General features: G+C 51.6%; 1 protein-coding gene across 1 annotated transcript; it reads left to right on the top strand.

The window, feature by feature from the left end:
* The first annotated feature begins 759 nt into the window (after nucleotides 1-759).
* On the top strand, nucleotides 760-7,157 carry AAR2 (AAR2 splicing factor). Its single transcript, XM_009812274.2, has 3 exons — nucleotides 760-1,510; nucleotides 3,281-3,510; nucleotides 6,584-7,157. The coding sequence occupies exons 1-3, from the start codon at nucleotides 760-762 to the stop codon at nucleotides 6,749-6,751; spliced, it is 1,149 nt and encodes a 382-aa protein (XP_009810576.2). The 3' UTR covers nucleotides 6,752-7,157.
* The last annotated feature ends 20,166 nt before the right edge of the window (nucleotides 7,158-27,323 follow it).

The raw sequence follows: 27,323 nt of genomic DNA on the forward strand, positions 1-27,323 counted from the left end.
GGGCTCTTGTCCGTCAGTCCCGCTGCGGGGCTCTTGTCCGTCAGTCCCGATGCGGGGCTCTTGTCCGTCTGTCCCGCTGCGGGGCTCTTGTCCGTCAGTCCCGCTGCGGGGCTCTTGTCCGCCTGTCCCGCTGCGGGGCTCTTGTCCGTCAGTCCCACTGCAGGGCTCTTGTCCGTCAGTCCCGATGCGGGGCTCTTGTCCGTCAGTCCCACTGCGGGGCTCTTGTCCGTCTGTCCCGCTGCGGGGCTCTTGTCCGTCTGTCCCGCTGCGGGGCTCTCAGTCCCCGGCTGGGGGGACCGGGGGCCCAGGGCGATGGCTGCCAGCTGGGGGGCCGGGGGGAATGAGACCGTCTTTGGGGGCCGTTGGGTCTGAGCAGAGCCGCCGCCAGCCATGGAGGGCCCCGGCAGGGGCCGGGTTGGGGCTCTTGGGAGCCAGGGGGCATGAGCGGGGGGCCGGGGGACCGCTGCCCGCTGGGGGCCGTGGGCACGACCGCCTGCGGCGCGGGCCCGGGGAACCCACCTCGGGCGCTGGGCAGGGCCGGCGGCTCCCCCCGCCGGCCACGGGCGGGAGGCTGCCGCGCCCGGAACCGCCGCGCCCGGAACCACCGCGCCCGGAACCACCGCGCCCGGAACCACCGCGCCGCCCGGGCGCTTTTCGGGGAGGACCGGGCGGGCTCGGCGGCGGCGCGGCGGTTCCGGGGTGCCGGCTGTGCCGGGGGTGGCCTGCCCTCCGCTCCCCTGCCCTCCCCGCCGCCGGGCCATGGCGGGCCCGCGGCTGGAGCCCGAGCTGGCCAGGCAGCTCTTCTTCGAGGGCGCCGCGGTCGTGGTGCTGGGCGTGCCCCAGGGCACCGAGTTCGGCATCGACTACAGCACCTGGGCCGTGGGCCCCAGGTTCCGCGGCGTCAAGATGATCCCGCCGGGCGTCCATTTCCTGCACTGCAGCGCGGGGCGGGCGGGCGGCGGCCGGGAGACGGGCCCGCGCACCGGCTTCTTCCTCAGCCTGCAGCGGCGGGAGGTGCGGGTGCTGCGGTGGGACGCGGCCAGCGAGGCGGTGGGCCTGGCGCCCGCGGGGGAGGCCGAGGCCTTCCGAGAGAACCTGCGGGAGATGGACCGGTTCCTCGGGCCCTATCCCTACGAGACCCTGAAGAAGTGGGTCTCCCTCACCAGCTTCATCAGCGAAGCGGCGATGAAGAAGCTGCAGCCGGAGAGCGGGCGGATCTGCGCCTTCTCGGAGGTGCTGCCGGTCGTGGCCGGGCGGCACACCAGAGACCGGGCCGAGCAGCGCTTGCCCGCCTTCGACGCCGCGTGCCGGAGCTACGCCGAAGGCATGGCACGGCTGCCCCGGATGAAGCCGAAAGCCGGCACCGAGATCAGGTTCACGGAGCTGCCGAAGCAGACGTACCCCAGTGGTGCTACTCCCGAGGAGATCACCAGGCACAGCATGGACCTCAGCTATGCTCTAGAGAAGGTGATTAACCAGCGATACGCCAGCCAGCCTCTGGGTCTGCTTGGTGAGTGCCGCGTGTCGCCCGGTGGAGTCCTGGGGTGCTTTGGGAGAATAAAGGCATTTCTCTGTAAAACGAGAGCCCCGGGATGAAACCTGCGCCTGTTCTGTGGCGTAGCGACAGGGTAAGAGGAAATGGCCTCAAGTTGCGCCAGGGGAGGTTCAGGCTGGATATTAGGAAAAATTTCTTTCCAGAGAGAGTGGTGAAGCATTGGAAGAGGCTGCCCAGGGAGGTGGTGGAGTCACCATCACTGGAGATGTTCAAGGAACGTGTGGACGTGGCACTGCAGGACATGGTTTAGTGGGCATGGTGGGGTTGGGTTGACAGTTGGACTTGATGATCTTACAGGTCTTTTCCAACCTTAGTGATTCTGTGATCTCTCTTAATGGCATGACTCAACAGGACAGAAGTTTGTGGAGTTTTTAGCAGCTACAGGGCCTGTGCCAGTTGCACTGGTGTGAGGACGTGGGGCTCGGTGTCCGGAGCTGCCAGCCTGCCACGTTTACCTCTCTCTCGCTCCTGGGTGGCTGCGCGTGGAGCCCGGATTGCCTCAAATTAAGTCAAAAGCAGCAATCGCAGGTTGCTGCGGACGGCATCTTGCGCAGAGGGCCTGTCATCTGGCACCAGCCTGGCAATTCGCCTGTTAAGTGAACCTTTGAGGTCAGAGCTTATGGAGTCCTGGGAGCACTGAACGGGGCTGAACATCGTGATTTTTGGATCCTTGTTCCCATTTTGGGGGTGAGGTGGTATGAGGGCTCCCAGCAGGGCTTCCCAAGGCAGGCACCGGTCCCCTCCCTGGCTGGGGCGCTGGCAGCTCTGCGGTGCGCTGCTGGCTGCTCTCCGCCGCAACGTTTGGCGTTTGCCAGCCCTGCTGCAAGAGACCTCAGCAGCCAGGGCTGCGGCTCCCGGTCGCAGGGTCTCAGTTGCTTGCCAGCCTTTTTGGGTTTTTTGGCAACTTACAATATGAATAAATATCAAATCTGTGGAGGTCCTGGAGTGTGGTTTTGTTTTGTGAAAGGGTGGAGGGAGGGCTTGGGAGCCCAGCTGAGCTGGAGCCTCGAGGCTACTGAGCTTTGGAATGAGCCTTTGTTTTTCCATTCTTCCACTTTTTCTATATTAAAATTATACAGTTTATTCTTTATGAAAATTGTCAAAGACAACTCTAGGATATACAAAGAACAAATTACCTTAGGAAATGGTGACACCATCATTCTAGCAAAATAGCTGATGTTAAGCATCCAGTGAGACGAACCCTGGCTCTTAATTCAACAAGGAAAAAACCATCTGTTAATGTACTGCGCACCTCTCCCAATGTTCCCAGAGCCCTTGCGTTCAAGGGCAGCAGCATTTGCATTCCTGTGTGGCTCTGGAAACCCAGGGACAGGTGGAGTGAATGCTTGCAGAATAACAGCAACGTCTGACTTCTTATTTGGGTGTCATTCTGAGAACACAGATGATAGTGGAAATCCTTAGGTGGATGTTTACTCTGATTGCCTGTGAAGTCACTCTCCAAAGATGGTAATTCCAGTTGCAGGTGAACCTGCCCGATTACGCTTTGTTTTTTCTCCAGCTGAAGAGCAGAGCATTAGGAAATAGTCAGTGTTTGGAGTATTGATTGCTATTAGCAGAACCGCTGGAAGGGCAGAATGCATGTGCAAAAGGCAAACCCAGGGTTTTACGCAATCACTTGCAGAGTTTTTGAGAGGACATGTACCTTGGATCTGGTTTTAGACTTATGTGTATTCTGTTTTGTTTTCCTTGGCTGAATATGCGCAGCTGAGTTGCAGTTTGCTTTCATCTGCTTCCTGATCGGGAACGTATATGATGCGTTTGAGCACTGGAAAAGACTCTTAAACATCCTGTGCCGCTCTGAAAATGCCATAGGGAAGTATCAAGACCTTTACGTCAATCTCATTTCTGTGCTGTATCACCAGCTCAGTGAAATCCCAGCTGATTTTTTTGTGGACATTGTCTCCCAGGACAACTTTTTAACCAGCACCTTACAGGTATGTTTGCACTTATCTCCTGAAAAATGGGAGTGGGAGGAGAGGGCGTGCAGGACATCAGAGCAAATTTGGGGAGAAGCTGTGAAAGGAATTAAGCTACTGTTGAGCTGCGTGGGAGATAGTGAGCCTATCTAAACATATTTTCTTTTACTTTTTCCCTGTGTTATTTACAAAGAAATGCCATTTGCTTGTCATCTCCAAGTTTGATCTGCCCAAGCTATGCTTAGAAGGGTCTAATGCACTAATCAAGTTAGTCTGCATGCCAAGAGGCCAGCAAAGTGAGGCAATGCGAGGAAAGGCTAATGAAGATGGCTGGGACTGTGTCTTTTTTATTATGTTTTCCTTGCAAATAGTGCTGAAAGTAGCGTGCTACATTGGCATGGCTTTAGAGTTGTGGAGTGGCGCATCTAATGCGACTGGACTGTACCAGCATACTAGTTCTAAAAATTTTTAAGGCCTTCGACTACATTAAGCTGAACAGCTATGAGAGAGGCTGAGCAAGTGCAAGATGATGTCGGTTTATTTTTTTCCCAAATATCATTCATTCTTTAAAAAAAAAAACAAAACAACCAAAACTTTGGCATAAAAGACTGATGATGCTGATTTTTGGTCAGCTTGAATGGTATGCTTAGTATGCAGAGAAGTTGCAGTGAAACCCTATTGAGCTTAGGGCATTGATAGTATTTAAGAAGCTTTTCCATTCCTGTTAGCCTTAAGCAAAGCTGAGGATTTCCTATAATCAAGTTCTTATCCAGAGGGAATTTATGGTTAGTCCAAAATGCAGAAAACACTGCTTCTACTGAGACAGACATGGGCAAATCTGTAATTCAGCACTAGTAAAACCAGTTACTCCCACTGATTGTAACCATGCTAACAGCTCAGCAAACAGACTAAGCAAAACTTGGTTAAACAAATGAAAAAAAAAAAAAGCCAAAACCAGATACATTGGTGAAGCTCAGCCCGGAAACTTAACCCCAGCAGAAGCAGTAGTAAGTTATGTCGCGGGTGCTTGACGCAAATTGGCAGTGCCTTCTCCTTTCTCAGGGAGTGGTTGCATTTCCCTACTTGTAACTCCAAGTTCGTGCTGTAGATTTGGGGAACGGGGAGGTCTTTGTTTTTAATTTGCTGGGTAAAATGTTATGGGAAGCATTGCTTTAATCAAGTGACTTTCTTCACTCTTTTGGAATTTGGATTCATAAAAGTATTTTTTTTATTTATTTTGATTTTATTTTTGTTGGTGGTTTTTTTTCCATCCCATTACAGGACTGGAAAACCTAGCTCTATTTGCAGCATGCTTGCAGAGCAACACTTTGCTTTAAAGCAGTACAAAGAATGTGTCAACCAGCCATTCTTTCCATCTGATGGGAATTTTGGAAGCACCCTGTCTTGCTGGTTATCTTTCCTTTTTGGATGCCTGAGTCTTGTACACCCTTGGATTTCATCGGTCTGTGTTTTTTACTTAAGCAGTAGAAGCTGATGCCTTTAGGTGGCTGCGCTGGCTTCAGCAATCCCTGTTAAGCGCTAGCAGGAGTCACATTCCCAGTAACAAAGAAGAAATTTGCCTTATGGTTGAACTGAGCCTCTCTTTGCTAAAAGTTCTCCATTTCTCTGCTCCTGTGGGATTTCCCTGATGTGCTGAAATAGTGCCAGGGAACCTCTGGGACTTGCCTTACCCAGTCACTTTACATACACAGCCGTCAGAATTAACAAGCTTAACTGGATGTGGGCAGGTGGATCGGAAGAAGTGCAGAATGGCCTGCGTGGGGGGAGCGTATTATCTGTGTCAGCTTCTGCTGAGCTTTGAACACAGCAACTTTATTTTTGGAGTTTGAGCTAAGGCAAGAAGAGTACGGCATAACCTCCACTGAATATGCAGCCCTAACAATGTTTAAAGAAAAATGTTGATGAAATAACTAATTTAATGTGCAGTTCATTGAGGAGAAGTGGGAAGTAGAATCTTTTAATTTTTTTTTTTTTTTAGTAGCAGCCTTGCTGTGTAAGAGAGTTCTGTTCTAAAGAGGCTGTTTCATGGTAGAATGAACAAGGAAAAGGCGAATGATCGTAAACAAAGCAACAAACCTTGCTGTTCATTGTCAGTGTTTTATCCAGCTGTCAGTAGGTCTCTCCCAAATAAGAGCCTGTTTTTTCCCCAGAGGGCTTTCCCTTCACTTCCATCATGCAATGACTTTGTTTTTCTTTGGGTTTGAAATACAAATTTCTTCCTATGGAAATGAATTCTGGATCACGAGTTTGGAAGAGGAGCAGAAGCAGGCTGATGAGAGATGGGCTCTGAGGCTAAATGCCCTGTTTAATCGTACACAGGTGCTTTAACTCTCACAGTGCTAACAGAAGCTGTGAATTTGCGAGAAGTTAACAGATCTGTATGTGTTTGGATGATGGAGGGGAGCCACCCTTAGAGGTTAGTCCAGATTTCAGTGCCCTGTGCTCAAGGGAATGGCTGTGCTGGGGATAACTGGACTTCTTCCAGAGAGCTCCCATTCCTCTCTTACCTTCAAGGTAATTTTATTAAGTTTCCTCTGTATCCTAAGGTGTTGGTGATACCATATTACAAAAATACTTTGGGGGATCTCCTGGTCCATCCAACTGTGAAGAAGATGGGTATAATTACCTGTTGGCCTTTTTGACACATGCTGTAAAATCGGCTACGTGGCACATGAAAAATGATAGTCCTCCTTTTTCTTTTTTTTTCCCCCTTCTGTTCAGACATTTGTCTTTGCTCACACTTAAGCCTATTTCAGAATTCCATAGTACATATTTAATTAGATATATACTCCTGCTTGAAACAAAGTTATTACCTTAGTGCAAACATTTCTAACGCTGACTCAGTGGAGTGAAGGCAAGATGCCTGTCTCAGCTGTGGGATGAGAGGAGAAGTGTAGGCTTTGTTTAGGTAGCCCCAAAGCTGGAGTGGTTTCCAGGGTGGTAGATCCCTTATCAGTGGCCTAACCTGAAACTTTTCTGAGTGCACCCTGTTGATGATGTCTTTGTAAGAAAGAGATGCACAGCTTGTGCCATGGATGAATTCTTACTGACCTCTACTCTGTTCTTTTAGGTGTTTTTTTCCTACACGTGCAGTGCTGCTGTTGATGGGACCCTAAGGACAAAGGCTGAAAAATTCAAGGCTCACCTAACGAAGAAGTTTAAATGGGACTTTGAAGCAGAGCCTGATGACTGCGCTCCTGTAGTGGTAGAACTTCCTGAGGGCGTGCAGGTGGACTAAGCAAAATGCTCGCTTAGAAACAAACAGCTTTTTAAAATAACTCTTTCTCCACATCTTCTCCAACCTTGCCAGCTTCCTAAAGTCTGTTTCTGAAGCTGACTCCTCTTTCTGCTGTAGAAGCAGATGTGGAAAACCGAGGAGGATTCCTAACTTTGCAAGGAGACCAGAATTATTGGAGGAGTTTGAGTATTGTCACATTGCTACTTCGGACACCTTGGTTTTTTCTCTAGCTCTTCTGCAGCATCTCCTCATTCTGTACTCAGCTGACCTCTAGATCCCTGGTCCCTTCCATCCTCCTGGGCTGGAGGTGACACCCTGTTTGGAGAGCGTCTGTGGTTTACGCTTCAAGCCTTTGCTGCTCCGATTTGATGCCTTCTGAGCGAGGAGTGTAAGCCGCCCACATAACTGGTCATTGCAGCTTTTGACAGCCTGAACCCAGGCTGTGAACTGAGAATTTCTGCTCTTCCTAGGCTTGCATTATAGGAATGTAACCACAACTGTTTCAAAACTGTGTTGGATGCTTACGCTGCTTACTGTGGTTTATTGCAATGATCTGTTGTGGAGGAGGACTCAAAGCCACAGCAAAATTCCTCCCATTTCATACCCCTAATACTGAGGTATCTTATTCCTCCCATTCTGTTAAAGCCTTTTGTATTTACTGCTGACACTCTTAGCCTGATGGAAAAGAAAGTTAACAGTTTGGTAATAAGAAATAGAGCTATTGGACAGTAGTCACCCAGGTCTTGAAGAAGAGAGCCAGCATGAGACAAAAGGTCAGACTTCCACGTGAACTGCATCCGCTGTTTTGTTATAATGGGAAATCTTATGTATTTTCACTGGTGACGGTCTCTTCTTTCTCCCCATTTCCCACAGGTAGGCTGTAAAAAAACTTGTGCTCGTTCAGAGCTGCACAGGGACTTAGTGCTACCACTCGCTTGTTACCTTCTTGGCTGTTAGACTCCTTCAGGAATTTGTCTGTATGCATGTATACCAAGATAACGCTGTTTGTTAGTCTTTCGTAGTTCAAAATAAATCTTAAGAGAGCCTTGCCTCCAGAAAACATCTGTACAAATAGTTTTTTAGTTATTTAGCCAAAGCTTATGGTACAGTGACACTGCCCTCTCTCTCTCATCGGGATGTCCAGTAGCCCCAGAATTAACATCACAATGGTGTCTGTGACGTCCAAGGACAACTCGTAGTAAAACGGTACATGGCATGACACAAAGCACAGCATGTTCTGGGAGGGAGGTGTGTGTTGAGGTGTTTCTAGGTAATCAGGAACTTGCCACAGGAATCAGCTGTCAGAAACCCTTGTCTGCTGCTCCGTGCTGTGCTGTTCCCTCCCTTTCCTCAAGGACTCTGCACTCCGTTACTCTGGTGTCTTGGTTTGTCTGTTTTAAATGCACTCTGTATTGACCGCTGGCCCTTAGGGGAGGTTATGCCGGTATGGCAAGTGTTTTTGTTCTTAAATCTTTTCTTTCCGTGCTTTCTTGTCCTTAACACCCTTGAGATCGTTTGTATAGTAGTTTGACTGTGCTTTCCTCTTGTCATCTTGCTCTTTGCTTGTATCTACAGGCAGTTCTGTCTTTGCAGTTGCCAGTTGGACAAATCATTTGTAATGAATGGTCGCAGCTTTGATGAAAGATGCCTTTTCGGTTTGTTGGCTCCAACCTGATGACTGGTTCTGTTGCTTTGGAGCACAACACCAATCACTGATGTAAGGAGTAAGTAGCGAAGGTAGCATGGAGCCTGGGGGCCTGCCTGTCCGGAAGGGAGAGAGGAACAGTGCTCCGCGGCTGCCGAGCAGGCTGGCCAGGCAGCGGCAGTGCTTTGCAGGCTGTCCTGGCAATCCTCCCACTTGTTTGATGGGCAGGCTGTCCTGGCAATCCTCCCACTTGTTTGATGGATAGGTTGATTTGAGTATGCCTTTGTTAAATCTCAAAAACAGTAACTGAAAATTGACTTCCAAAGTGTGTAATAGTCAGGTTCCCATAACGAGCTACACTGTTAGCAACTAGAAAAGAGAATATAATTACTTCCATTGTGCTTTTTTCTTTTTGCAAGGTTGTAATAGGGAGAGGTAATATCTCTTATTAGACCCACAAAATCAGTGGGGAAGAAACAGGCCTTTGGGGACACAGTCCCTTTGACAGATATGAAACAGAAGCAGCAAACTTTCAGCTAAATACAGGTTGAGGTGTTCAGAATTCAACTCCGTTGTACGACTCAATTGCATACTTTGAGGGAAAAGGGAAGCTGGCACATATGAAGCAACATATGTTGGATGTTTGCAAGGTGGGCTTGTAAATTTGGGAGGGAAAAGAGTGCTGTTATTCCTGTTGAAGTCAGCAGGAAGGAGGTATAAGAGGAAAGTGGTAACATGTAATAGAAGGAATATTGTCTTGCCCTTATATAGCCTTAGGCCAGCTATGGCTGTGATAACACTGCCCCTTCTTCCAGCTAAGATGACTATAATGATCTAAAGCGAAAGAGAGATTGTGTGTGTGTAAATACGCATTACTGCAAGCTAATGAAGTGTAATATGTGATGTGTTTGCAACACTGGTCAGCAGTGAATTAGGGTCAGGACAAGCAGCTTTCGGTGCGTTGTGAAGTGGCACTGAAGCATGAGGTACATTGGCCTCCTGCTTATGTGGAGAGTTGTCCAGCTGCCAGAGTTGTGCAAGTGAGGCAAATTGACATCATTCCTGTCCTGTCACATGTGCTTTCACTGCAAATTGTGTTGGAGCATGGGCCCTGCTTAGCCCTGGGTGAGGATAATCACTTGTAGATCAGTGGTGGCATGAGCTGACCACTGGATACCCCCAAAGATGCACTGCACACTGCATTTACGATGCAAAGCCCAGTGTGAGTGTATTCAACCCCGAGAGCTGCTATTCCTTCCCCCCCCCGCCCTGTCCCCATAGGCTTAGTAACCGCTGAACCAGTGGTTTGAGACCCGGTGATATTCATCCTGTGTGGGGCCTCTGTGTTGTCCTACACCACACTGAAGGGAATTGCTTCTTGTTTCATCGACCCTGCAGATTCGAAGATGTGGAATGTGCCACCTGAGGCTGTACAAAGCAGTCTTCCCGTCCCCGTGTTGTAGTAGATCCTTTTTTTATTGGCGACAGAAATGGCACATCTTGCTCTGCTGGTTCACACAGCTTCCTTTGCAATTTCCACCACCTCCTCCCTAGCTGCCAAAAAACCAGACAGACGATTTCTGTCTTCTTTCAGGTGGATTGCTGCCGATGACTTCATCATGTCACTGATGAACATCCACAATGTAGTTTTGCAGTTCAAATTGGTTTTGTGTGGCAGCTGGCTCAGCAATGCTTTAACTCCTGTGACAACAATGCTTGCAGACCTTGAGCAGCACCAAGTTCGTGTAGTGTTAGGTGCTACCCAGACGTGTAGAGGTGGTGTTCTTGTCCCACAGCTCTTGTCCTCTAAATGCAAACTAAAGATGAAAGGGAGCAGATGGGGAAGCTGTAGAAAGCTATCAGTGACTCTGTGTAGCTTGTTAGTACCGTGGTTTTAAATCTGAAGTGAGCTCAGGGTTAATTATTATTTGAACCAGCAACTCTTCCTTGGTGCTTTCACTTTTACTGCTTAACGGTAAGATGAATTTTTGGTTATTTGCTCAATGTTTTCCTATGGTAACCCTAGCTCTTCTGTGTGCATCTTGTTTCATTTCAAGGCTTTTTCTATTTTTATTAGGCTTTTCTAATCCAGAAATAACAAATGATAGATACCCATTTTCCATTTGTGCCTCTAACAACTAACAGAAGTGAGAGAGATTTCAGGGTCTTTTAGATGTACACCACCTTTGTTTGGAGCAACGTTTATTTCTGCTACTGCCTTGACAGCTGGACGTAGACTATGCCAGCTGCTGCAGATGGAGCGGCTGGCACTGAGATCCTGGAATATGGAAAAAGATGAAAGGGAACATCTTGATCCCTTTCTCTGAAAAAGGAAATAATCTGCCCCTGATATTGCTGTTCATTGTCCAACGAAGGTACGACAGTGGCTTATTCTGCAGCCCTGTTACTATAAAAGGGATGTGCTGTGAATGGTCATTCCTTCCCAATGTGGTCAGCTATTTCATAGCTATTTCTGCTCCCCCTCCGAGAATCTGCATCTCCGGTCCCGCTGCGGGCGGTGGGGCTGCAGTCTGCTGGGCGGACCAGGGCCGGGATTTGGCAGCGCAGGAGCCTGTCCCACATCCACGAATGTTGTACAAACCACAGAGTGGAGCTGGAGCCTGGGTGGGAGGGTGCTCCTTAAAGCATGGGCTGTGCTGGAGCCTCTAATTAATGCACAGGAGGCATGGACTCTGCGGGGGCCTCATTAAGAGAGCATAAATGAGCTGCAAGGCAGCCTTACTACAAATAAACAAACTCCAAATGGGTTAATCGATAGGAGGAAAAATCCATATACACAGGCTGTCAGAGCCACTGCTTTGGATGTGTTAGTCCAACCCACTGCCTCGCCTGCCTCAGTGGGCGTGTTTCAGCTTGCTCGGAGGGCTTTGTGTTTTCCTGAGGAAGGAGCCGCTGTCAGGGCGCAGCAGAAATGGGTCACGCAGCTGCAGCCTGGCCGGTGAGGTGCCAAGGTCTGCACCCTGCCTGCTTCCCGCAGAGCTGAGCTCGTGCTCCAGCGGCGCTTGTCCGCCTCAGCTCGAGGGGCTCCACGGATTTGATACAAAAAGGCTGTGCTCACGCTTGTCGTGGCGTGGTTGAAAGCCAAGGCAGCCCCTGCCAGGTCTCAACTTCGGGCAGGCAAGAGGTGAGAGGGAGAAGGAAATGACAAGAGGGTCAACTTCTCATCTCGTGCAGCCATCACGAGGGCTGTGTCAGTGGCCTGGCTGGCAGGTGGTAACTCCCGCGTCCAGCCTGGGGTCAAATGGGATGCTTAGCTGAAGTGCAGAGAAGTTTCCCAGACTTCAAATCCCCGAAGCCATAACACTTGAATGTTTTCCTCCTCTGCGAGGGAGTTTGCAGCTCAGTTGCTATCTTACAGATGCCACGCGAGGCTGACCTGGTGAGAGAAAGGTGTCCGCAACTGGGAGTGTTCCTGCAGTGTCCCTTTGCAATTTCCTTATTGTCTCTTTGCCTGTAAAAATTACATCTCTTCCCACGTAGTCATTAAATAGTTCAGGAAATCAACTGGTATTTGTAAAGGAGGAGTGGTGAAAAATGCAGGTGTTGAAGCAGGGATGAGATTGAGATTGAGACGGGCAGGGAGCAGACGGGAGAGCCGCTCTCGGCTGCGCTGGCTGCTGGAGCAGCTCAAAGCCCCTGGCTTGGGCTGGAGGTCAGTGTTTGCCTGGGGCATGTGCAGGACGCAGCAGAAGGGGAGTTAGTTTTATCCTGTGCTGCAGTTTGCAGGTTTAGCCATATTTGATTTATTTTGGAAGATGTTGATTTTTAAAAGCAAAATTTGCTTCTCCTCCCCAGCTCTGATCACTGTGCCTGAATTCATTAGGATGAGAGGGCAGCATAAACGTAATTACTTTGATTTTTATACATTACGGTATATTTAAACCCTAATACAGATGGCAAGTTTCAAGTTTAAAGGTATTTCAAATACATAAATAAATAAAAGGAAATGGTCATTGTTTTATAATCCCTGATTTCTCCCTCAGCTGGGGAGCGGCTGGAAGTGTGAGGAAGAGCCGGTGGCATCCTGGAAGGCTTAACCTAGGGGTAGCTGTGCTCTTGCAGGAGGCTGCTGAGGTTTGGAAACGAGGGACATCAAGGATGTTACTTTTGAAAAAGCTAGGATTGGAAAAGACATTCCCCCTCAGCGTTGAAGTAGGCACGGTTTTGTCCTTGCTTTGGAGGTATCAGATTTGCATGAAACAAGCTGTTTCTTTTGACTGGATGGAATTTGGGATTCTTCTTGCACTTGAGCAAGCAAAAAGGTGGCCATGTCTGTTGGGAAAGGATCTCCAAGGAACATGAATTTCCTTGAGAATCTGACCTGTTTCATCCTGTGGTTTGGTTGGGTTTTTTTGTATTATTTTATTTTTATATGAAGCTATCTTTGTTTAAACAGTGGGAGTTCCTGTTCATTGTTTTTCAGGAGCCTGTGTTGGGTACCCCAAGCTAATTCTGTAGCTGGAAGGTTAGCAGTGGCAAAAGTTCCCTGTGGGACTCTTCCCTTACTGTAAAAGTTGCTCATAACTTTACTGAACTGGTAAGAAATTTGTGAGTTAATGTTCCAGGAGCAGTCCTGTTAATGATGTGAGTTTTTACAGCTTCCCCCAAAAAATATCTTTACTTGTGTTCTGGGAGGGAGGGGCCACTTTCTCTGCCTTTTCTGGAGAGCATCACTGGCAGGACCACAGGCTTCATCATGTGTTTTAAAACAAACTTTACCGTTAAAATTTCTTTGGCTCAAAAAAGCTGCTCCTTTGCAGAGAAGGGGTTTTCAGTGAAGGAGAAGGACCTCTGGGTGGCTCCATCTTCACAGGTTTGGCATTGGGGACTGTGATTTCTGCATGTGTAGTACATGAGCAACTTTATTTTCCTCATCCATCCTTATGTTTTAAGTACTCAGCAGCAGTGAATATTCACGCCTGGCTAATGCAGCTCGCTGGAGACAGTCTTACTCCAGTCAGTCCAAGGAATTGTTTATAGCAGGCGGTTATCACTGGGAGCGCTGCCTCATCACTGAATGCTGGTGACGTATCCCGAGTCTGTACTGGACGTCCTGGCAGGGAAGGTGATGCTTCACGCGCGTGCTGAGGCTCTGCAGTCACGCGTTGGTCTGGAAAAGGGCTGGCTGCTCCAGCACCCAGTGTTGCCTACTCCACAGAGCAAGAAAACGGGCTTTGCACCATGTAGTTCCGCAATAACCTGCATTTCAGGGATGGTTGTTCCCTCCAAGCAGGAGTCAACTGTTCCCAGTAACAGGAAGGTGAATTGTTCTTTTAATAAGGTTTGCTGGAGGATTTTATGTCGCTACATTAGTAAGTATTCACTCAATGCTGCTTGTTCCTTCTCTGTGTAAGTTCTTGTGCCCTTCACACTGCTGTGAGCTGCTCAAAGAGGTTAAATGGTGGGTGACCCGAACCCACGTGTGCACTGAGGGGACCCTGCGCTGGGCCACAGTTGGCCACTCTGCCGATGGGGATGGCTCTCCCCAGGGAGACCTGCGGTTAGTGGGTCCAGAGCAGGGCAGTGATGCGGGGTACAGCCCGGCTCCTGCCACAGGACCGCCTGTTCGCACCGTGCACGCCCGACCGCGTCTCTGAGATTCACAAATCTTGCTGAAGAGAATTCCTGGCTTCTGGGCAGGAGGTGATGGAGCAGGGATGAGCTGGCAGACCTCCCAGCAACTGGGGAGAGGAGATGATTCAGGCAGGAGAAGAAGTGCTGGGTGGCCCCGTGGGCTCAGTTCTTCCATTTGTGCTAAGCACAGCCTCTTGTCTGGTGGTATTTTTGTTTTGTTTTTCAAACAGCCACTTCAGGATTTAAAAAGCATCGCTTGAGTGTCTGCTGATCGTTGCTGTGAGCTTTACAGACTTCTGAGAGACCTTCCATGTGCAATCCAGCAGGGACCTGTTAAAGACATCACCCAGCTGTGGTATGTGGTCACTCGGGGCCTCTAATGGCTTTATTTCATTAGCAAGAGTTCGCGGGGGAGGGCTGTGCATGTTCATTGTTGCTGGAAGTTCACACTGCCCAAGTGTGTTCATTTAATGGACTTATTTTCTTAACAAGACCAATAACCAGTGTGATCTAATGTTCCGTCTGGCACTCTCATTCACTTTATTCCTCAGCAGAAGCAGGCAGGTCAAGAGCTCTCCTGCATTAGCAAGAAGATGTTCCACCTTCCTTATTATCCACCGTTCCCTGCAAAGATTCTTTTAAACTCCCAAAGAAAATGTTACCTTTGATTTACAATTTTTTTCTCCTTCTTCCTTTACTTCTTCAGTGACAAAACATTTATTGCTGCTTCAAAAGACCAGACAACTTCTCTTGCCGTGTCAGGGGTCCTAGTCCAATTCTAATGTGACTTAACTCCATCAGTCTTCCCATGCTTCAGTACCGAAAGGAAACAGCAGTTTTTGTCTTGTGCCAGCAGCAAGCCAATTTTTTTTTCCATGTTCCTCTCAGGTCACCACTCAGTAAAAGCATCTTTTGGCTGGCTTTACCAGTGCCACCAGGTAGGGTCCCTCAGAGCTGGCTGACCAGCTTGTGTACGCGAAGTCGTAGGCGTGTGGATGCATGTGGAGCTGAGCTACCAGTGTGTGCATCGCGCAGCTGAAGTTACCGAGCAGCTGGGTGGGCTTGGGCCCTTGAGTAAAGGCTCTGCTTCTTCCCCTGGTTACTGGCAATGCCTCTCAAAACCTTCTCTCTCCCTCTTGTCACATGGTGGGTGATGGGAGGGCTCGAGCCTGTGTTGTTTCTGCTCTTGCAGTGCAGGACGGGAGGTGCTGAGGAGAGGCGTGCCTAGGAATGGGCTCTGAGTCTGCAGCCAGCCCTCCGTCCTCTGAGTACACACCAAATGTGCTGAGCGTGCACCAGTGCAAAGCAGGTGTAAAGTGCTCCATGGAGTAAGGAGCAAGTGAGACTGAGGCCTGGGATGTCCTGAGGATGTCTTGGTAATCAAAGCGGTGTTGCAAGGCGATGAAAGCGGTTTGTTTGGCATGGGAGCAGAGGGTTTTTGCATCCAGCTTGGCTGCTGGAACAGGACCTGTACAGCCTTGACTGTGGTGTCAAAGGCTTGTGTCCATGAAATTAAGTCCCCAGCATCTATGCTTGTTCTGCAGTTAGTGGAGGTGAGGGAAGAGCTGAGGAACAGGATCTCCTGCTCAGCTGCTGCCTGACAACTTCTGTTCACCAATAGTCCTGTGTCTGTGCCCTGCGTTTCAAAGCTCTTTCTCCTCCTCCCCACCCCACTGATTTTCCCCTTTGCTACTTATTCTGGCCTCTCCTGATTCTACTGTGAATTGACGGGAAAATGCAGTGGAGGAGAGCTCCGCGTGCCTTTCCTGCCTCCCTGACCTGGTTGCTTCCAGAAGGGAATGGGGATGAGCGGGTGGGTGAGTGCCTGAGGCACCTGCCCTCCACCACTGGCTGCCTGCACCAGCAGCAGGGCTGCCCTTCCTCTGGCTGCGAGCTGGCCTCTGCTTGATGTGGTGGCTGTCCAGATGTGTAACGCGAGATTCAGCAGGAACCTGACCCGTATGACTGGATACCAGATGTGTAAGCAGAGTGCCCAGGATGGTGGGGCTGGTCCTACAATGACACAGCATATGGTGGAAGAGCTCTTTGCCCTGAAGAACCAGCAGGGTCAAAGGCAGGAATGGAGGCTATGCCTGAGCTGATCCGTTAGTGATGAGGGGACCAATTAGTTCTGGCAAGATGTGGCTCATCAGAGGTGTGAAGAAGGTGTGGAGATGCTGAGCAGGCTGCTGGTCAGGCGAGGTGCGTGGGGCTGAGGACTGGAGAAGGGCCATGGGCTGGGCTGAGATGGTGCTGGAAGTATCCTGCTCCATCCCAGCTTTGGAGTCCCTGTGTGGCACCAGCAGCTCTGCTGGATCCAGGAAAACACATGGTGGGATCTCCATGGGAGCGCTGTGTTGGTTGCACCCCTGCAGATCTAGGGAGGAGAGCAGTGGTTTGCTCTGAAGACCTTCCCCTGTGTGGATGGTGGCCTGTGCCATCAGGAGATGAGTCAGTCGTGGATTTTGGGAGACGGAGATGGGACTGCTTGCTTGGATTTGGCAGGAAGACACTAGGAACACAGTTTTGGGAGACATCGGAATAAGATGAGGGGTGCTGTAGGTAGGATGGAGAGCTGACCATGTGATTTGGGGGAAGCGAGACAGGTTGTGTCTGCTATGATGAGGAAGGAGAGCAAAATCTGACAGGGCTGGGGAGATGGGACGGAGGAAGACGACCTCTGCCCCACCGCTCTTCCTCCCGGTGATGTGCTGGGCCGGGGCTCCAGCAAGTGAAGAGCTCAAGCCCAGGGCTGCGAGTGCTCCGTGGCCGGGCATGCCACGCCCCGCCGGTGGGCACCGGCCCCAGGAGCTGGGCACTGCCAGCAGTGCCTGTGCCTCTGCCCGGGCCCGGGCAGCAGGACTTTCCTGGGGGGACCTCAGCGGGGGCCAGACCCAGGGAAAGGTCTCCGCAGCTCACAGCAGGGACAGAGATGCCTGGGTGCCCACGGCAGGTCCTGGTTCTACAGCAAGTCACCCAGCCAGCATCTGGCAGTCGCTGCTTGACGTGGGTTGGAAATGTGCTGGTGGGAAGATGACTTCGAGTAGCAGGATTTCCCCCTGAAGGACAGCAGGATGGCTGGGAACCTGTGCTGCTGTGCGTGCAGCCCTGCCCAGAGCTAGGGCAGAGCTGCAGGGACATCCCTCTTCCAGCCCCTGCAGCTTGATGTGCTCCTGAGCTGCTTGGCTGGAGAGTAAGATGTGTGTAAGGAGTGACCTGCCCAAGGGGCAGCACCGGGCACCTCGTATTGTCCTGAACTCCACTATATACTGCGGATGGCTGTGCTAGCTCTGAGGCGTACAGTCTTCCATGGGGCGAGCACGTCCTCTTAGCGTATGGGGGGCACCGCTGCTTCCCTGTGCCCTTCTGCCAGTTGAATCACCCATTTGCTGGGTAGCAAAGTCCCCTGGGCAGTGCCCTGCCCGTTAGTTCCCCATGCAGCTGACGTGTGCTGTGAAGGCTTCAGGAAATAATCCTTCTCCCTGTGTCCTTCCAAGCAAGGAGAGCTAGTGCAGAGGACAACAGGAGGAGCTTTTCCTTGAGATCACCTTTCCTGGAACGGTTCTGCTTTCCTTCTGATCCTGCCTGGGCAACATCTGTCAGATTTTCTGTTCTCTCGCAGCAGAGACAGGGGCCTGAAGATGCTCACTGGAGGAGAGCTGCGCTCTCTTGTCGTGATGCTGATCGAAGCCAGCTCTAATATTTTAGTGCGGTGTAAGGCACAGCACGAATTGGGTGCTGTCCTCAGTCTGGTCCCCTTCCCGAAGGACAGCACAGCTTGTGAAGAGCGCTGCTTCTGACAGCCTTTTCAGCAAGTGCCTTCACAACATGTTCATTTGTTTATCTGTCCCTGAATCCTGGTACCAGGCAAGGCAGCATCCAGCACGTTGAGGCCTGGCAGAGCCGGAAGGATATGGTGGCCACCTCCACATGGGCAGGACTGAGGTCCTGCAGAGCCTGGTGAGGACTGCTCCCCTTTACGGGCCACAGGTAGATCCAATGAGCTGGCACCAGCTGTGGTGGGCTCTGTTAGGTGGATGGAGTTCACAGCTGTCCCTGGAAAGTGTTTTGAAGTGGCCCAAGCACTAAAAGTACTATTTGTCTGTAGCTGGCAAAGAGTTATGCTTGCATTTCACCCGGGGAAACTGGGTCGTGTGATCTCAGCTTGCACAGCGAGAGCGCGACAGAGCCGGGAGGAGACCCAAGGCTTCTCCAAACATCTTCTTGGCTTCTCTGCCACCATACGCCCTAGCCAAGGCTGCATCTGACTACTGGGGCAACACTGGTACCTGGCTGTCTGCCACAGCTGGTGCTGTGGTTGATGGTACGGAGATACACACCCCAGGCGTGGCGAGAGCACCTGTGTGCACTCAGAACTGTGGTGGCATTGGGGGTGCAGACGGGAGCAGCTTGTGGCCGAGGGGTGAGGCTGGGTGGTCGAGCCCTGACCCCTCAGTGTCACATCGGTCCCGGGAGGAGCTCCAGGCCCTGGCTGCGTGTTGTGCTGCTGTCCGTGCCTGTCTGTCTGGCACAGCAGGAGGAAGGGCGAGTGTCTCCTTCCCACATGTAGCAGCCCCAGGTGCAGAGGAGTTGAGGAGCAGCTAATTGCTCTGCTCCGTAAGAAGAAATAAATAAAAAGGGCTTCTGCAAAGAATATAATCTCCTGGGGAAGAAAGTGCTGCTCTGCTCCACCCACACCATGCACAAGTGGCCTTCGTGCACTGACTCATCCCTTCCTTTCCAGTGACCATGGGCAGGGCTGTCTGAGCCCGCTGCTGGGGGTGCTCCGCTGGCCTTTCCACCGTGGGGCAGGACCAGGGCTTTCTGCCCCTCTTATCCCTGTGCTGAGCTGCCAGGGCTGTGCAGCTGGGACAGCTATCCTCCACGGGGCCTTCAAGGGACCTCAGTGCTTGGAGGATTTCAGCTCTGGGTGACAGTGGTCCTCCAAGAGCTCTCGCGACCACAGCTGGCCATCAAACCCACATGGCCCTACCAATGCTTCCCCCTCACTCTCTGCTTGTCAGTCTGTCTGTCTCCCGCTCAGCCAGCACATCCTTGTGATCCCAGGGGATCTAATGGGTGTCAGTGTCCATGCACCTGCTCTGCAGTGAGAGGGCTGTGGGTGGTGATGGGATGATGTTCGGGGATGGTGGGGGTGTGCCTGTGTCTCAGTTACAACAGCCACTGCTCAACACCCTCTCTGAGAAACCAGAGAGGTGTGGAGGAGAGGTGGGACCTGGGACAGCTTCCATAGAGCTGCTGGGAAGTGTTGGATGACCTTGAAAGCATCCTTCCACCCCCCACCCGTTTTGCTTGTGAAGCAGTTTCCCGCAGGGTGTTGTAAAGACCAGAACTATGAAAATATATTTGAAAGAGAATTGGGCAAATATCTGCAACCTCTAGCTGAGGAAACACCCCAAATGTGGCTGGCCAGGGAGAGTGTAACTGTCTCATTCCCATGCTGCGGGCCCTGGTGGAGGCGAGTCTGGGGGGTTTGCAGGTGACAGCGATGAGTCCTTGTCCCTCCCTACTTGGTGTACTGATGGGAGCTGGTGGAACAGGAGGGCTGTTTCTCAAAGGCGGCTTGTCCACTATGGACTAAGCAGGTTCTTCTAGATGCCTCAGTCCTGCACAATGTCTTGTTTTTCCTCTTTGCATTTTCTGCTTCTTAATCACCTCTTGGTAGATATCCTTTGCCACAGACACCTGCGTGAAGCATCTGGAAACGTGGCACTGTGGTTGGAGACTGGCTGAAGGGCTTGTGCTGAAAGTGTGGCACTTGGCGCTGACTCGGGGATTTGGGGTGAGCAGTGGAGGACAAGCTGTGGCTCTCGGTGCGGTCCCTCTCCGCTCATTGCAGACGCAGCCCATGAGAGGCCGCTCCTCCTCAACCGTGAAGACTTTTCTGTCTATGCCTCCATCCTCGTGGCAGGTCAAGCAAGGAGGGAGCTCCAGGGCGCTGATGTGGCCTCCTGACCATGTGGAGCAGGGTGGCCCCGTGTGGTCAGGGGGCCAGTGGGGTGCCCCTGCAGTGTTTTGCTCTCCATATGGCACGTCCTGGTTCTGGTCCCTCGCGGGTGCCCCTCAGGGACGCGATCACAGCGAGAATGGGAAGGGGAAGGAGCAGAGTTCCCTTTGCTGCTCCCAGCTGCTTGGCAAGCTCAGTAGCACAGCCCTGGTAGTTTGGGATGAGGCTCTGCGGTGGCGTGTGGGCCATGCAGCAGAGGAGCAGCCCCTGGCAGCTTGCCTGGAGCTGCTAACCGCAGTAAATCTGTGTTTGTGGCTTAAAAGTGAAGGCTCGAAGTGGCCAGTCCAGACACCCGTCCACACAGATGTATGGTGCTGTGCAGGGTGTTGGAAAGCACGTGGCAGATGACAGATAAGAGTTAGTTTTGCTTTGCTCGTTGCAATACAATTTGTCTGGTTTGTACCGAATGAAGCATTGAGCTGCAAGGAGCTGCCTCCTGATGAGGACACAGTGTACCAGAAAATCAGGTGCATGTCTTGGTAATGATATGATGATACAATCTGGGCTCATACAAGCAGTAACAAGAGACAGGAGCAGAATTCAAGGAACCAAGCACTGCGTGAGAAAAGAACTAGAGAGAGCTGTGGGAAGGAGGTAGGAAGACTAGATCCAGGCTGCGATAGGATTGTTGCGTCTAGCTTAGGGCTACGGATCTATCCATCCTGGGGAGAGGATGGGTGGGCAGAAGGTGGCCCTTTCCTTTACCCTCCACCTGGTAGAGGGATCCTACCTTTGGCTACTCGGTCACACGTGCAGGATGGCGACGGTGTTGGTTTGCCTCTCTTGTCTGCAGCCTCTTCTCTGTAGGCCGGAAGGGGTCAGCCCCCCATGCCAGGCTGCTTTCATTTTTGCTTTGAGTTTTGTTTTCTTAATAGAGTAAAACATTTCGACACGCAGCTCCCAATTCTGGGAGCAGGCTGCTGGTGCTCAGAGGGAGGCTGGCTAACAGTGCAGGAAGCATCACTGGGGGATGCTTCATGCAAATGCATAATATGCATAATTTACCAAGACATTAATATTAATGATCAACCTAGCCTAAGTCCTTGTAAAAACAATCAGCAACAAAACTGCTCCTGCAGCTGTGTGGAGGTCTCATTTTTCCACCGGCAGCAGCAGGGCTTTCCTTCTGCTTCCGTCTCATGCTCGCTCGGGTTCCCAGCTCCTCCCTCAGCGCCGGGTGAGGCAATGAAAGGCAGCTTTTAACAGCTCCGTGCTGCTCTCCAGGGCCACACGGGAGCTTGTCCTCTACCTCTGGAGCTCAGTGCAGCCTCAGGACTCCTTGCCCTACCTTTCCTTCCAGACACAGGGTAGATTTTCACAGAAGTGGCTTTGTGACTAAGTTGGTTTTCGTTTTTTTTTCTCCATCATGGGCCCGGCTTATCCTGATGCCTCTTTTCCAACCTGCTGCTGTGTAGCAGCTGTATATAACTTTATAGTCACCATTCAAATTGTCTCAGCTGGCACAATACGGTGTACGAGTCAATGCTGTAATGCACCTCCATTCCCACGTTCAGCTCCATTCAGACCTTCATGGGTTGCTGCCCTGAGTCAGGACAAGAGGAAATGGCCTCAAGTTGCACCAGGGGAGGTTCAGGCTGGATATTAGGAAAAATTTCTTTACCAAGAGAGTGGTGAGACACTGGAATAAGCTGCCCAGGGAAGTGGTGGGGTCACCGTCACTGGAGGTGTTGAAGGAATGTGTGGATGAGGCATTGTGGGACATGGTTTAATGGGCATGGTGGGGTTAGTTGATGGTTAGACTTGATGATTTTACAGGTCTTTTCCAACCTTAGTGATTCTGTGATTCTGAGTCCATCCCAAAGGAGCTGGTTCCAAGGAAGTGGAGCCCAGGTCTGACCCCAGAGCCAGTGGCTGTGCCGCCAAGGGGACAGTACCGTTTTGGAAATTGCTTCAAATTGTGGCCACTTCTGGAGGCAAAAACATCTGAGAACGTCTCTGAGAGCATCTCTAGGGAGCCTGGTTCACTGGACAGCCACAGCCTCATGAGCTGACCTGCCTGCCTCTGCCTGTTGAGTAGCACCCTGGTGTTTTGGAAACCTTCCCCCAGTTCTGGCTCCCTCATGCCCAGTGACGTGGGCTCCCAGCAGCCTGGGAGAAGACGTCTCAAGTTGTGGCACCATCAAAGTTTAGGAGAGGTTGCCAGTGTGGAAGGAGATGGATGGAAGGGAAGGATTGAGGGAAGGATAATGCACCAGCATCTTTCCAGCCTGCCCTCACACCAAGAAGGCAGGAGGCCAGCCCAGACCGATGCTCAGATGCCTCTTCCAACATATTTATGTACCTGCACATAAGCTGGTAGGAAGGCATGGAGAGGGCTCTGCACTGCATGAGGTTGAGTGTTAGCAGGTCCATGTGCGTGGAGCAATGTTTTGCCTCTGTCAGAGGGATTAAAGGTGAAGCAGTCATGTCCCCCTGGCACTCCTGCTTTGACCTTCCCTGTCCTTTCCTCTCTGCAGACACCTTGGCCTTTTTTTCTAGAAACTCTTGAATAGTTTAAACCTGAGTAAGCCTTCCAGTTTTGGGGTTGGAATGCAGGAACTGCCGCCTTCTTTAATGGCTGCACTTGAGCAATCTTTCCTCCCTGAAAATGGAAGACTGAATGGAGAGCATCAACCCATAATGCAGCCTTCCTTTCTTCTGGTAATGCTCGGTTGCTAGTGAGGAGGGAAGCTCTCAGCTCCTGCCAACCAAGTGATGCGCTATCATTAAAGCTCTGAAGCAGCAAAATGCTTAAGAGTATCTTTGAAGTGCTTTCCAGAGCCTGGAGTGAAATCTCACAGCTGCAGCGCAAGGCTGAGCCCCACCAGATGCTTGGAGGAGCTCTCCTTCCCCGGCTCTGCGCCAGCAGATGGGACAGCCGGGACTCCTTCTCTCCAGGCCCCGGACAGCCACGGCAAAAGTGCAGCCCCTTCTCTGGGGCTCACGGGGACAGGACATGTCCCTGGAGGACCCTTAGGAAGTGAGTGGGGAGGTGTCTGTGTGTTGCAGTCAGGTTTGTGTTTCCCTGGCAAAGCCGACCATGCACTTGGGTTTCTCCATTTATCTCCTGCTGTTTTGAACCAGGGTGGGGGACACATTTGGACTGTGATGGTCCAACTTGGTGATCTTGCAGAGAATTCTTACGTTTCATTGAGAAAATAAGGACTGCCACATGCAGGACGTGTGTGGGATGTGCTGGGGTCCTGGTTGCCATTTCTGGTGGTGTTTGAAACTCCCTAGATGTCAGAGACACAGCACAGGGCTGGCAGACTGGCACAGGACCTGGGGGGGGGTCCTGTTGCTGCTGGTGGTCTGGCAGGGCATGCTGGGGTGCTGGGGGGCTGCACTGATCCCTGGCTGAAGCGACTCGGGGACCCTGACTCAGAGCCATGGGTCAAACATCCCTGCTCTGCCCCTTTGGGCGCAGCCCTGCTGCCCTTCTCCCTGCACCCCACAGCTCCCATTCCCCACACATACCTTGCTGTCATGGAGCAGGGCAGGACAGGAGGGGGAGCAGAGGTGGGGTCAGCAGGGCACCCCCTTTCTAACCACCCGCTGTGCCGGGGAGGGGGTGAGAGCGCTGCTGAGTGCGGAGGCATTGCCTCTCTGCCTCACGGCCGCACTGCATTGCTCATCTCTCCTCCTCCCTGCTGCTGCCCTCATTTGGCTGCTTTTTGTAGATGAGAAGTGGCCTTTAAAATATAGGACAAGGTCACCCTTCCCTCCCCATGCAGCAATCACAGCCCCGTGCGGCTGTGCCATGGTGCTTGGTGACAGAGGCTTTGCAGAGGGACTACCTGCAGGCTGCCCCACGGGGATGCAGCGCCAGCGATGACATGTGTGCCCTCCGGATGGGCTGGGCAGCGGCAAAGGTGCAAGTTGGTGCCCTGCTCCAATGCTACCTCAGTGCCCAGGCAGGGCGACCCTGGGCTAGTGGCCAGAGGGCTGGAGCTGGCATGCAGCTGTGCCACCGCTGCTCTGGAGCAGGCTTCTCTGCAACGCGTGTCTCCTACACCCTCTCCTTCGGCCATACTGCCGGCTGTCCCTTCGTGCCCTGGCGAAGTCCTGCTGTCCACCTTGCAGGAGAGATGCCCAGTCTTGCCTGGGTGTCTCCAGAGCAATGAGACTCGGGTGGTTGGGTTTGGAGTCACTCCTGGCCCAGCGTGAGCCGCTGCGGGTGGAGGTTTGTTTCCACATGAGCAGGAAATGTTCCTCTTGTGCACCACCAGCTTGCTTTCTCCTCCTGGCACTTCCAGCACTACTGACAGCTTTATTCCTCTGTGGGGTGAGTTGGTGGGGGAACTGGCATGCCAGCAGCCCAGCAAGTGTTTGTAGAGTTGATGCCTCGCAGACCAGTGTCAGGTGGGCATGCTCAAGTGTTCTTGCAAGGTGCCAGAGTGGGACCCAAGGGTGCTGTCTGGAAGGGGTCATCCGCATCAGGATGACCTGAGTCCATTTTATTGCGCCTTTCTGCTCCTTTCATTGCCACTAGACATTGTCCTCTGAGTGCTTAAGCCCTCTGTGGTCCAGACTCTTACCTCCAGCCCAAGCAAGCCAAGGCGAAGTGTGCAAATGAACTTCCTTGGGAGCAGTCCAAGCCTGAAAGTCCTCTGCCCTCCTTCCAAGCATAAATATATTGAATATAAACAGGCTTGTTATCTCAAGGGGAAATAGGGGTCTAAGGCGAAGCCTCCCAGAAGCAAATGCTGAGCAGCAGCAGCCCTTCTTGATGAGAAGTTTCCTCGTGCCTGTCCCTGATGGCTTTCCAGGTGGATGCCAGCACTCCCATAGTGCTTTTAGTTAATGGAGAAAGATAATCCTGATGTCCTGGCCAGCACTGTGTCTGTGCAGTGCCCAGGGCTGTCCAAGCTGCTGATGACTGTTCTGTTTCTTTGCGCTGCTTTGTGCTGCCAGGATCTAGCGCTCTGGCTGGAGTTCCTGGTGCCTCCAGGAGAGGACAAGCTGCTGCCCCAGGCCTGGGGACCATCCTTTTCGCAGGGGTGCTGCAGCGTGCAGGTGGGGCTGAGCAGAGGTGGAGGGACAGGAGGGCAAGGGCAGCACTGGCCTGGGCAGCAAGCACACTTCACCGCCGAGGTGTTGGCTGGGTGCCTTCAGCCCTGCAGCCCTTCCATTGCAATCCCTTGGCAAAGAGATGCTATTACAGAAGAGAGGAGGCAGGTGGGCAGCCCAAAAGAACCAGATGGTGCTGTGCCTCTGAATGTAGGGCAGGGTGGACCTGTAGCTCCCAGCGGTCTTGAATAGTGTCTGAAGGCCTCCTTTCAGATCTCTGAATAGAAGTGCAAGGCTCAGATTGATGCTGCCAGCTCCTGCTCCAGGAGAGGATCCAAAGGACCACAAGAGCCACGCGGGTCCAGAGTCATGCCTGTGGGTGCCGTGCTGGAGGTATGCTGGTGCTGCCGCAGGGCTGAACTTGGCCACCTGGAGTCAAGGAGCTATTCCTGTCACAGCGGCACAGCAGGCGACAGTTTTGCTGTCTGGGCTGAGATTATTTCCCACCTTGTATCTGAGAGACGGTGTTGCCAGTGCAGCAGACCCTAGTGCAGTACCTGCACATCCCAGCGCTCGGGGAGAAGGGGGAGGTGGGCTCCAGCCCTGCGGCTGCCGGAGGAGCAGCCTGTGTGTGCTGATGGCAGTGCCCACCTTTGGGCAGGGTCCTTCCTGCATGTGCAAGTCAGATTTGCCATAACAAAAGCACGGGCGGTAACAAAAGCACTGGCTCTGCACAGCCAGTGTGTATGTCCCTATCATGGACCTGGGCCTCCGAGTGGTACCAGCTGAAGCATCTGAAAGGTTAATGGTTCTTCAGCAGGGACCTCCTATGTCTGTCTCTGGCTGAGAGTGGGAGATACACCCTTTGAAAAGAGTCTATCTCAGAGATAATGGAAAAGTCCTAGGGGTGACTGCCCTTGACAAAGGATTGTCTAGCTGGTTCTTTTCTTTGTGCATTTCTCAAGGATGCCTTTTGGTCCTGCTGCCCAGAGGCATTTGCTATTTATATCTTTCAAAGCCAAGAACTCTGGATTCAAGATTTAGAACTCCATTAGGATATTTTGTTTACTCACTCCCTATATTATACTGAGGTGTAACAGGCATCCTTCCATCTTTCCTCTAAGGAGATAAGCCCACTAGAAAATGTGTCCATGATTAACTGCTAGTCTGTTCGCTCCTTTGACAGTGCATGAAGCTGTTCATTTGCATCCTGATGGATACTGACAAGCGAAGCAGTGGTCCTGGGTTTGTCCCCCAGCTTGGGCTGTGATTCCAGCTGTGGAAGGGAAATGATTGCCTTGACCCTTCCCCACCCTCCTGCTATCTGGGTTGATCCATCTGCATTTGAAAAAAACAAGCTTGGTGTCATACCAGAGCCCTGCGTGGATTTGTTATCCCAGTGGCTTCCAATCTCCTGAACATGCAACGGCCGAGATTCCATTTCACTCTCAGATCTCAGACTGGTGGCTCTCAGATCTCAAACTTGTGTTGTCCAGAAAGGCTTGTGTCCTCAGATCCTATCAAACTGGGAGTCTTCCATGTCAAAAGAGCAGTCCAGCCTTTCAGACTGGGTTTGGGGTAGTCTCCAAAAGCATTATGGATGTGCTAGGAACAACCTTCGGGTGCTTATGGAGGGTTACATATGGATAGTCTGGTACTTGACACAGAGTTGATGTGAACTGGGTCTCTTAAAGACTTAAGCCCCTCTTAAAGACTTAAGCAGCTTGTTGATGCATTTGGCTCCAGGCTGGTCTAGGTGGCTCACAGCACAAAACCAGCAGGCAAGGTTCAGACACCCTGCTGGAAGCTCTGCTCAGGCAGTCCCAAGGGTGCTGAACAAATCTGTAATGGAGGTGCAATTGTTCGGTCTTTCAGGCATGCACTGACAGAGGCTGTTGTAAGATCACACTTGGGCTGTGGCCTGTCCAGTTATATTGGCCTTACCCACATCTGCTTGGACCAGCCACCTCCAGATGTCTTCTCTGAGTGACAGTAAGAGCATTTTGCTGGCTGAACCCTCTAACCCAGACTATCTTGGTTCAGAATAAAACCCAATGGTATTTGGTTTTAATACCTAGAAAGCATATTTTGACCATGCTGACTCATTTACACAAAACTGCATGACGTTTTTTCTGCTGTCTTGTAAGCACAAATGCCACGTGGCTCACAATAGCTTGTTCTTCATGCTGACAAGTCAAGTTTAGAAGACACAGTGGGGATGAACTCTTCCACACTCCCTCCACCAGGGAGTCTGTGAAAGAGCTCTGCTGTGAAGTTCAGGCACCATCAGCCTT

The sequence above is a fragment of the Gavia stellata genome, chromosome 20 (genome assembly GCF_030936135.1).
Source record: "Gavia stellata isolate bGavSte3 chromosome 20, bGavSte3.hap2, whole genome shotgun sequence".
NCBI classification, from domain to species: domain Eukaryota; kingdom Metazoa; phylum Chordata; class Aves; order Gaviiformes; family Gaviidae; genus Gavia; species Gavia stellata.

Coding starts and splice junctions, on each gene's coding strand:
- AAR2 (XM_009812274.2), top strand. CDS start 760: ATGGCGGGCCCGCGGCTGGAGCCCGAGCTGGCCAGGCAGCTCTTCTTC. Junction 1,511..3,280: donor CCAGCCTCTGGGTCTGCTTG/GTGAGTGCCGCG, acceptor GAATATGCGCAG/CTGAGTTGCAGTTTGCTTTC. Junction 3,511..6,583: donor TTTTAACCAGCACCTTACAG/GTATGTTTGCAC, acceptor CTGTTCTTTTAG/GTGTTTTTTTCCTACACGTG.